The sequence below is a fragment of the Chelonoidis abingdonii genome, chromosome 4 (genome assembly GCF_003597395.2).
Source record: "Chelonoidis abingdonii isolate Lonesome George chromosome 4, CheloAbing_2.0, whole genome shotgun sequence".
NCBI classification, from domain to species: Eukaryota; Metazoa; Chordata; order Testudines; family Testudinidae; genus Chelonoidis; species Chelonoidis abingdonii.
The window spans coordinates 69318321-69330277 of NC_133772.1; the positions used below are offsets into that span (position 1 = coordinate 69318321).

At 35.8% G+C, this 11957-nt stretch overlaps 1 protein-coding gene across 3 annotated transcripts in view; it reads right to left on the bottom strand.

The window, feature by feature from the left end:
* Positions 1-11957, bottom strand: part of LOC116825211 (uncharacterized) — a 64969-nt gene that overhangs the window by 36846 nt on the left and 16166 nt on the right. For 2 of the 3 annotated variants that reach the window (XM_075065256.1, XM_075065255.1), the window contains exons 10-15: positions 9304-9625; positions 8793-8908; positions 8289-8406; positions 7489-7580; positions 6283-6433; positions 92-201 (exon numbers count right to left, since the gene is read on the bottom strand). In XM_075065256.1, the coding sequence (XP_074921357.1) occupies positions 92-201; positions 6283-6433; positions 7489-7580; positions 8289-8406; positions 8793-8908; positions 9304-9625 (909 nt within the window). Of the gene's footprint in view, positions 1-91; positions 247-6282; positions 6434-7488; positions 7581-8288; positions 8407-8792; positions 8909-9303; positions 9626-11957 lie in introns of all 3 variants that reach the window. The other variant, XM_075065254.1, reaches the window with a different exon arrangement.

Below are 11957 nucleotides of genomic sequence, written 5' to 3' on the forward strand. Positions count from 1 at the left end.
TGCATACTTATGGTGCCATATAAATAACAGAGTTACTAATGTCCCTGGTTAACATATAGGTAAAATGTATTTTTTATTTCTACCAACCTACCTGATGTTTCCCAATGGTCTGGTTGCTCTTCTTTCTTGCCTGCTGCAACCTGCCAGTTCTTTGAACTGCAGTCAGTTCCTCCTCCAGCTCCTGCTGCCCTGAGACTATGGCTGGATCAGAGCAGCCAGGAAAGAACCAGTCATCCTCAATCAGTTTTGTGCCACAGGAAAGCAATTACATTTACACATCATATACATACTAGATACAAAGAGATAAGTGACAGACTGAAGTTCCTATGAATGACTGACAGGAATAAGATTATCTGAGCAATTCATAGCATTCACCTTGTGATTTCCCCCAACAATGTTACACAGAATGTAAGAATAATTTTCATGTAATTTTTTCAGAAGCCCATTGAAGTATGATTTTACTTTTTCAGCAGCATTTTAGAAAGACTGACTATGAAAGAGGGATTTGTATTTTGACACTACAATAAAACTGCAGCCAATTCAATTGCCAAATTACAACTCAGTTCAATCTGCCAGGTTAAAATACAACTAATTTGTATGATAAAGCCATTAGCTGAAATTGCTGCATTTTGTACAGCTGAACAATCACATGCATTTTTATGGAAGTGAAATGCTTCTTGCTTGTATCTTTAATTTTAGTGTGAGCTACAATGCCAGATAATTTGAGGAAGTCACAAGCATGTGTTACACTGCAAACTGGCATCAAACCATCTTATCAGACGTTAATAATATGATTCTTTGTAAAACAAATATAGAATCACTTGTAAATAACACACCCTGAATAAATTCAGAGTATGGAAGCTTAAATATGCATCCTGTCCAGTGTTAGAAATGATTTTTCCTTTTAAGTACATTCCCATCTGTTTTGTGAAATGACAAAACGTGTGATAGGTTGGGGAATAGATGTTTCATGCAAAGCAGACAAAACAGCATGAAGAAATAAAGATAAAGGTGGCTCCATACTTTAATCACTGGTGAATCTGAAAGTAGATATGGCCTCTGCACTCAACAAATTAATCCAATTCAAAGTCAGCTCTCCGCACAGTCCATGATATTCATAGAAAAAGTTTTATCCATGCATTTAATAAGTTAGGAAATGGATCAAATTCATTCCTGGTGTAACACTGGGACAGACTGATTCCCTCTGGAATGCCCCTGACTTAACCCAAGTTACAGTACCCAATACCAATAAAATTTATTTGTATCACATTTATCTGTTAGATGTTGTTAGGAACTCGTTTTTGCTCCTTCCCCCTCCCCCCACCCAAGAGAATTAATGGAAAACTACAGGGTAATAAGAGATCCAATTAGTGCAACTCTACAATACTAGGTAGAATTTAAAAGAAAAAAAATTAAGTGTTTTGTATGGGACACTGAGTTAAAATTCACATACCTTTACAATATTTCCTTAGCTAAGTTACTACTACCACTTTAAACTAACAAAACTAAAAAGATTTTTTACACACCTAGTTTGGTGTGGGAGCTTGTTTTTGTATGTTTTGCCATTTATTTTGGTTGTTTACTTCTTGCATTGGACAGTACAAATAAAGTAGTCATTTTCACTTTTGCTTTTAATCATATTTTGGTTTTATGCATTACAACAATAATTCAGGGTTGAGCTGCAAATACTGCTCGGGAATCTTTATTTGATTTTATTTAAACATGGTTTCCACTAGAATTAAAATAAATAAAAAATATGTAGGCTTTTCTTAGGTTTTGTTAAAGGCAAAAATTCTCATATCCATACTCACATTGAGTTGTACCTTTCTTTGCAAATAGTCCCACTAAAGTCAACAGAGCCATTTGTGAAGCAAAATGCTAAACAATGTGAGTATCTGAATTTGGTCTTTACTTTTGTAAAGAACAATTTTTTTTAAGTAAACTTGACAGTGTCGCAATAATTTGGCAATGCAAAGAAGGAATGAAAAAATAATAATTAGGGCTGTTGATTAATCACAGTTAACTCACATGTTTAATTTAAAAAAAAATCATGATTAAAAATATTAATCGCAATTATCAGTTTTAATCGCACTGCTAAACAAAGCAATCCCAACTGAAATTTATTAAATATTTTGGATGTTTCTCTATATTTTTCAAATATACTGACTTCAGTTATAAGACAGAATACCAAGTGTACAGTGCTCACTTTATATTATTTTTTATTATCCTGTTTAGAGTGCAAATATTTGTATTTTTCAATTAACCTCACACAAGTACTGTAGTGCAATCTCTTTATCCTGAAAGTGCAACTTACAAATAATATATATTTTTTTTGTTACATAACTGCATTCAAAAACAAAACAATGTAAAGCTTTTGAGCCTACAAGTCCACACAGTCCTACTTCTTTTTCAGCCAACTGCTAAGACAAACACGTTTGTTTACATTTGCGGAAAATAATGCTGCCTGCTTATTTACTGCGTCACCAGAAAGTGAGAACAGGTATTTGCATGACACTTCTGTAGCTAGCATTGCGAGGTATTTACTTTCCAGATTTGCTAAACATATCTATGTCCCTTAATGCTTCAGCTACCATGCCAGAGGACATGCTTCCATGCTGATAAAGCTTATTAAAAGAATAATGTGTTAATTAAATTTGTGACTGAACTCCTTGGGGGAGAACTGCATGTCTCCCGCTCTGTTTTACCCACATTCTGCCATGTATTTTATATTACAGCAGTCTCGGATGATGACCAAACATGTTGTTCATTTTATGAACACTTTCACTGCAGATTACACAAAATGCAAAGAAGATACCAATGTGAGATTTGGAAGGATGGATACAGCTCTCGACCCAAGGTTTAAGAATCTGAAGTGCCTTCCAAAATCTGAGGGGGACAAGGTGTGAAGCACGCTTTCAGAAGTCTTAAAAGAGCAACACTCTGATGTGGAAACTACAGAACCCAAACCACCAAAAAAGAAAATCAACCTTCTGCTGGTGGCATCTGAGTCAGATGAAAATAAACATGGATTATTCTGCTTTGCTTTGAATCATTATTGTGCAAAACCCATCATCAGCACGGACGCATGTCCTCTGGAATGGTAGTCGAAGCATGAAGGGATGAATCTTTAGCGCATCTGACACATAAATATTGTGTGATTCCAGCTACAACAGTGCCCTGGGAGGCACCTGCTTTCACTTTCAGGTGACATTGTAAATAAGAAGCAGGGAGAATTATCTCCTTCAAATGTAAACAAACTTGTTTTTCTGAGCGACTCACTGAACAAGAAGTAGGACTGAGTGGATTCGTAAGCTCTAAAGTTTTACATTGTTTTATTTTTGAATGCAGGGGGTTTTTGTACATAATTCTACATTTGTAGGTTCAACTTTCATGATAAAGAGATTGCACTACAGTACTTGTAATGGGGGAACTGAAAAATACTGTCTTTTTTTTACAGTGCAAAAATTTGTAACAGAAAATAAATATAAATTGAGCACTGTACATTTTGTATTATGTTGTAATTAAAAATCAATATAATCATTGCAGTTGAAAATGTAGAAAACATCCAAAAATATTTAAATGGTATTCGATTACTGTTTAACAGCACGATTAATTGTGCTTACTTTTTTTATTGAGCGATTAATCACGATTACTTTTTTTAAATCGCTTGACAGCCCTACTAGTGATATAAAGTGAGCATAGTACATTTTGCATTCTGTGTTGTTACTGAAATCAATACACTTGAAAATGAAAAAAAAATCCTAAAATGTGAAAATTTCAGTTCATATACTATTGTTTAACAGTGCTATTAAAATTGTGATTAATCATGATTAATTTTTTTAGTTAATCACGTAACTGCAATTAATAGACAGCCCTACTTATCACTTACTAAATGATGTCAATAGCAAAATTACTAATGACTTTCCCCATTACAAAGCACCAAAAACTGGAGGATCTTAGAGTGGTCGGGTAAGTTGTATAATTTTATTACAACATTTCTGGGTAATTTAACAAGTATTTTAACAATTGCTGTTAATACAGTTTTCTAAAGTAAGATCATGTTACAACTTGGGAAATCTGATATGCAATTACTTCTGATAGAAAAGCTGATACTCAGTCCCATGATCTGATCTTGCAAACACTTATACAAAATTTTCCTCACAGACACACTGCCATTAACAGAACTATGAATGATATGAGTATAGTTACTTGCATAAATGTTCAGCCTGCATCAGTGTCCTACTACTAAGTATCATAATGATCTCAAATCCGTAACTGGATCCAATAGCACGAAGCTCTATATTCATGCAGCTCCCCACTGCACCTAATACACGGGTTCATGCTAGTACACCCCACTACAAGATAGGGGCCTAAAATGGCAGCCTCCAGTGAAAGCCACCACAGTCCTATTCTCTGCAGTTACCAATGCAGCAACAAAGATCTCTGCAAATGGCTTTGAAAGATACTATTCAAATATATAGTCATTTTTAGTAAACATTTATTCCAAGATTGTCCTTTGGTGGAGGGAATATTCAAGGTGTGGGGTGTTGTGGTTTTGTTTTGGTTTGGTTTGGTTGTTTGGGGGGAGTTACATAAAACCAAAAACAAACAAAAACCCTAACCTATTCTTATTAGAATTAATGTAATCTCTAAAACAAAAACAAACAAAAAAGATGACAGAATTTGATTCTTAGCTATTTGTTTATGAAAATTAATCATTGCAAGTTGTGCAGTTTTCCTTTAAACTAGGTTACAAGGTAAATATGGAGTCAGCTAGTAAAACAAAGCAGAATGAAAAAAGAAGATTCTGTTAATATAAACAAAGAATAGGCATTGCAAGAGGAAAACAAGTTTAAGAACTAGCATTTGTTACATGTATTATTAAAAACCACATACCACCAACAGCAGCTGTTATAAGGTACTGTTGGTGATTTCCTCTAAAGAAAGGTCTACAGAGGAAAACAGCAACAGTACATTACAGGTTGTCACAGCTGGAACCTGCATGCACAAAACTGATGGGAAACTACGTTCTTATTGGCTGACCAAATCGCAGTGTAGGGTAGGAGTGGAGGGGGAAGGGACGTTGAGTGCTCATCAGGTATAACGGCAGGAAAAAAGAAACAGAAAGGTCATGCATATCCCAAGGGGGGAAAACTGCGAAATTAAACAATGACTGGACACGGATGAAGTTTTACAACTGTTAATATTATTGCAAAAGGTCACACTCCTGAGATAAGTAGTACTTAACATTAAGAAGGTTTATTCTCTTCTTTATGTCCAAGGAGCTACATGTATAAATCTCTCACAGAGAAGAGAAATGGCCCTTAAAGATTTTGGGACTTACAGAATGAACTTTGAAATCCATCAACTGAGTCTCAAAAACATTCAAGCTACAGATTAACAAAAGGCTATTCAAATTAATTAACTGGATTTATTTTATTTATAGATGGTGCACATTAACCTTTGTGCCTTCAATCCGCATTCCGATACCAAAGGGGAAAGAAGTTAAGGTAAACTGCCATAGGGGGAGGTGGGGAGCAAATAAAAATTAGTGTGAAATCTAATACTTAGACTTTTTCATAAGTTCGATTTTTCAAACAGAAAACACTTTTTTTTAATTTTACCATCACTGGTGACCTTAAAATCTCAGATCACCTGGAATGGTGGTTTTGATATAATATCTAACATTTTAAACCGGCAATCTGTTGCCAGTTCTCTCCATTTCTCTGGTCAGTATCAATGGCACGTCTGTTAGTACATCTCGATCTTTTAAAAATCTTGCTGGTTACTGACTTTTACAGAGAAGCTCCGAATTTCATGTATATTTTGCAAAAGCACAACTTTCTATGCCATCACCAAATTTTAAACAGTGCTACAACTTCCCATATCTTCTCCTCTAATTTGAGGCAAGCAGCTGCCATTTTCATCACTGATAACTCAAATGCAGACATTAAGCTTCTGAAACAAATCCAACTAATGACCCCAAAGATAAGCAGCTCAGATTGCAAAAGCTAACAGAATAAAATATCCACCAATAAACATGATGTAAAGTGATGAATGTATGAAACAGACAGAGTCAAGGAAACAATCCAACATACAAAATGAATTACAGTAACCATTATATTCTGCTAATTTCACTAGCTGCATAAATCTCACTTGACTACAGAAGTGAGGCATGGAGGAAAGATATCAATTTTGTCTGAACTGCAGAAACACAGCAGATTTGTAATACCTGCTATGCTGGCATAATAATCTAGTTTCATCTTAAATACTTCAATTCACCTTCTCTCTCTTCTTCAATCTGTGCCATTCTCAGGGCTATGGCAGATTTCTCCTCTCTGACTTGGTCATGCACCTCCTCTGATTCTGGTACAATATCCTGCCACTCCAAAAGCTGACTCTGAAATTCATCCACACTGCCCGATTCACTGGCCTACAAGAGAAGTTGGACATGAAAATAACATTTACCAAAATAAATGTAATAGTTAGATTGTAAACTATTCAGGGACAGAACTTTCACCTTTGTGCGTCACTTACAGCTTTATATAAATAAATAAATACAACTAAGACAAACAAATAAAGTAGATAATTTTCTTTAAACATTACAGACCATAACAGAAGACCTTGCAAGTTTATCTAAAAAAAAAAAAAAGCCAAAAGCTGCATGTCAGTGGTGGTAAACTTTTTTTTTTTTTTTTTTTTTTTTTTTAAACTGAAAAGCCTTTTCAACAAAAATGGCTTACTGACCAGAACAAACATTTCCATTGAAAATCTTCATTGTGGTCAAAATTGCTCATTTTTTGAAATTAAACATTTCCTTTTTTTTTTTTAAACAGGAAAAATACACACCCTTTTTTCCCCCTCAGATCTCACAAGGTAAAAAAGTGAAGGTTTTTTGTTCCCTCACCAAAATAAAGTTTATAGGGAACAAAATTAAAAATAGTTTCAAAATTTTGCCATTAAAAATTTAGTACAAAATATTAATTTCCTTTGCATTTTTTGCAAAATATGGTTATGTTTTTCAGCCTGCTCTGCTGGTTGTACAGCTATCAGGATTAACAAACAATACCCATGATTCTCAGGGGCTATTTAGCAGACATTTCTAAAGTATTCCCTCCCTCTCACTTTTGTGCCTGAATATACATATTTGTGATAGAAAGAAGATTTATTAGTTGATTATATCAATTTGGTTTTTACATTAAATAGTACCATTCTGACATCTCTTGAGTTATCAGTAACTAGATGAACACTAAACTGTTTGAATTACATGGATTTTCTACATATGCAGGAATTCAATAGCATTTTCAAAACAATCTAAAACCTAGAGACTTTTTAAGCTGAATGAATCACAACTGGTGTCTCAATTCTGTATGCTAGTAAATTTAATTTTAACTCAAATTCAAGTTTCCAACAATACTGTTATGAAGGCTACAGTTAGCACTGTGAAGCTAATCAACAATTTACATTAATCAACTTTGAATAGAAAACCTGTGAAGCTGCCCTCTTTGTAACTTGTTCGAGATCAGCCTGCAATTTTCGCTGCTGCTCTTCATAGACTTCCAGCTTGGCCAGTAGTTCTTCTGCAAAAACAAATGAATTGCCTTCATTATTTGATGACAAAATAACATGGTAAACCAGTAAATATCTAAAGGAAGAGTGAAAGCCCAAACTGAGATCATAGAATCATTTGGCTTGGAAGTTATCAATGATGGGCTTTGCAATCCATCTCCCTACAAAATTAACTCAGATTATTATTAATACCAGTCAATGTTTTAAATCTACACCAATGACAATCAAAACTACAAAGGGAAGTACTATTATCCCCATTTTATAGATGGGAAACTGAGGCACAGAGATATAAAGTGACTTGTCCAATGTCAAACTATAGCAGACCTGGAATCTAAACTCAGATCTCCCATGTGCAGTGCCTTGTCTACATCACAGAAAATCATAACAGTTTGCTTCAATGACACTTTCTGCTCAGAGAGGCCAACTCCAAAAGTGTATGCGTGTCAAGGACTCAGGTATAATACACAGGCGGTATTGAGGGGGGAAGCTTACACAGTAACTATCTGAAATACATGTAGCTGTATCCCTTGCTGCTATTCGGAATTTAATGAAGAAAATTTAACTTTGTAATCTCTGTAGAATAAAGCAGAATAAATACACTTCCTCTGAAACCTTATCATAATGAAGACAAAAAAACCCTTTGTTTTCATTTCATTACAAGTCATCAGATGATAGAGTAAAACAAAAAACCCAGCACAACTGCTTCATTAATTATTTACCATTTTGAGTTCTGAGTTCAGAAAACGCTTTCAGTTTTGACTGTAGTTCTTTCTTTTCAATTTCTAATTCTGAGATGCAGTTCTTTAAGGCAGCTATGTCATTATTCTTTGATGATAACTATAAAGAGAAACACTGTTAATTTCCTTCAAATGTACTGAAATGCCAAAATCAAGATAAAAAACAAAGCTAATACAATCATTTCTTTATTTTTAAATAAGATTTTGAGTAACAATGTTTCTAAAATAGTCAAGTGCAATAGGTCATTGTGAACTGGCAGACCTCTTCCTTTGTGTTTAAGTTACAGACTATTACACTACTTATTAGAACATTCCCTTGTATAAACTTTGTGAATTCAGGCATATCAATCCTTCTCTATTCATATATTAGATATTTTCTAGAACCCAACTTACTGGACCTTTTAGGCTGTATTTTAGTTTTTTAATCAAATCTACAATCATAACCCATTGTAAAATAGGCATATAATGTTAAATTAAAAATGTTACATGTACACTTTTCAGTTCATCCTCCAACTGTTTGATTTTTGATTTGGACCATGCCTTCATTTTAAGGAATTTAGCTTCAGATTTGCTGGCCTCTTCTGTTTTCAACTTCATTTGAGCTAGAAAACAAACACCACAATCATCATTTAGAATTCTAATAGATGGATCAATGTAATCACAAAACATATTTCAGGATTCAGCACGTTCTGTTTACTCAGCTACACTTGCAAAAATGTCTATGCTATAGTCATAGCCAGAAGGGAAAACAGAATGTTTTAAGAAATGCTAGGCCAAATTTAGATGTTATGTAACGTAATGTATCTAGTTTATTTCTAGGGCCCTCTTCTACAAAGCATCTAAGCATCTCCCAAGTACTAAGTAGTACCCACAACTCCTCCTCCATTAAAGTCAGTGAAGCTGTACCCAGTTTATACTAGCTCTGAATTTGGCACATAGTATACGGTGGAGTGACAGGAAGTTTTTCAAATATAAAAGCTATTCTTCGATGCAATACCTTCTAGCTGTTCCATCTTTTGTTTAGTTACAGTATCTACATCTATAGACTGTTTTGAGTTACTCTCTCCACTATTTCTTAATTCTGCCACTTGTTTCTGAAGCTGCAGCAGGGCTTGGTCTTTCTCCTGCAGCTCAGTTTCATGCTTCTCTTGGATCTCATGCATTTCAGCATTATGTTTCTCTTGGACCTTCGTCATTTCAAGTTCATGTTTCTCCATCATGTCTCTTAGCTGGGCTCTCATTACATGTTTCTCAGCATCCAGTTTAGATTGGAGGTTCTCTTTCTCTGACTGAAGACGTTTCAGGTTTTCATTAATTTCCTGTATTAAAAAAGAAAATTGTTTCAGATTTTCTAGATATACTCCTAGGTGTTCCTCTGCACATGCAACATACTTTAAAAAGAGATCACTCTCATGGCTGGTCAATTGGCAGCATAAGGCTCTGTCACATATATGTAAGGTCTGAACTCCCTAGCAGTAGCTTGAAGATACAATGGAGGGTCTGCACTGCTCTAGTGCTAACTACATCTTGACTGGTTCTGTAGGAGGAAATGTTCCCTTATAAAGAAGAAAGGGAATAAAAAGGGAAAAGGTCCTCTGGAAAAACCCCATATCACGCTTTGCTGAGTTCTGAAGACCAAAAATAAAAGAGGTTGACAGCCCCTGGCTACTTTTAAAGTTCTTACTCAGGAAATTAGAGATGGAAAAAGTCTAAGTTATTTATAACCCATCCTTCTGATCTTCCCCCCACATTATCTACTGTTTTGTCTAGTCCAGGGATTATCAAACTTCATTGCATCATGACCCCCTTCTGACAATAAAAATTACTACACGACCCCAGGAGGGGGGACTGAAGCCTAAGCCCACCCAAGCCCAAGGGGACAGGGGGGTGGGGAGAGAGAAAAGGAACCAAAGCAGAGCAACGCTGCCCCAGGCGGGGGGGGGGGGGGGGCGCAAAGCCTAAAGGTTTCAACCGGGGGTGGGGGGGAGCTTGTAACCTGAACCCCACTGCCCAGAGTGGTGGGGCTTGGACCCTGGGCTTCAGGCAACCCCATTAAAACAGAGTTGCGACCCACTCTGGGGTCCCAACCCACAGTTTGAAAACCACTAGTCTAGTCCTTTCTATTTTTTGTCATTTTGTTTTCAGTAGTTTCACATTAGCTGCTTGAGGCTAACAAAGAGGCAGAGCAAGACTGCAGAATATATTTATAAATGAATAGCCAGCACAAATCAGACACCTATATAAAAACAAATACTTTCATAATGAGCCCAAGACTATGCACTGTCTGGTAAACCTTGATCTAGAAAGTTTGGAACAGGAAACTAACAGCCCATTGTTTATATCTGAGAATTAGGAAAGTAAATAGGATAGCATGACTGGAGAGCAAGATGGAAAAGGTCACTTGATTAAGATGAAATAATCACTGGGGGAAACCTTCACATGTGCCCAACTCTTGGCCTCTCCCTCTACCCCTTCCCCCAAATAATTATTCCATCTTAAACAGCTGAACTTTACCATCAAAGATATAGTAGACAACTCAGACAGTACGTATAAAAATCACAGGGGAGATCCTGACATGCATACCCAATGACAATTTTGATTACCAGAGTAGAAATGGCTATCTTTCTTGGATAATAATAGTCCATCAAGTATTCTCGGCGCATACAGATTCAATGAAGGATGTGTATCTGTATTCATGACTTAGAAGATGCTGTTCCAATAATTACATAGTTGGTAACAAAAGTATAAAGTATGCAAAAGATTGACAGCTTGCTGCCTGTATCAACAGAATTCACTATAGCCTGTTAAAGAACACTTTAAGTAAATGTTCTGCAGTCCAGCAAGTATTTCAATCTGGAAATTTCTCAGACATAAGTAGGTAAGTGGTGTTTTCCCAGCTCTCTTTTTGTGCATGCAAATATTTTCCCCGGGTTTCTTTAAAGGCCAAGAGATTACAGTGGTATTCAACAAGCTTTACAGTAGATTGTCAAACAGAACTGCTGCACACTGACTTCAAAAAATATTATCAAGTTTTTTTTTAAAAAATCATCTTAAAAGTAAAAAAAAAAAAAAAAAAAAAATATTCCATAAGGTGAGAACTTCAAAATGGAAACAATGACAAAGGTTAGTCAGTTTCCGTTCCTGTTCCACAAACCTTGAAATTGCTATAGGGAGTAATTTGATTTGATTAATTTTATAGCAGCAGTAATCAAGCCACTTTTTTTCATCTACATTCTGGCCGACCTTGCTGTCATGATTCATATATTTGTCACCTCAGAATCAATCTACTGCAATGTATTCTATATCCTCAAACCACTGAAACTGATGGAAAGTGTGGTAGCCCATCTAATTAAGTGAAATTTCCTGGAAAAGGCACTTTGTCCAGTGCTCCAGGACTTGCACGAGCTGCCTCCTATTGGTTTTTGGATAGAATTTAAGGTGTTCGTTTTGGCCTGCAATAATCTTTCCTAACCTCCCTGTCCCCACCCCATGTTTGTTTCCAATGCAGTAGCACTCAACAGCCCCAATCAGGGTCTGGGTTCCATTGTACAACAAGGCGCTGTATATACACAAAGGAAGCCAAATTACCTTTTCCTTGGAAAGCCTACAATCTAGTTAACCATTGGGCGAGGGGAGCCAGGGCCGCGGTGA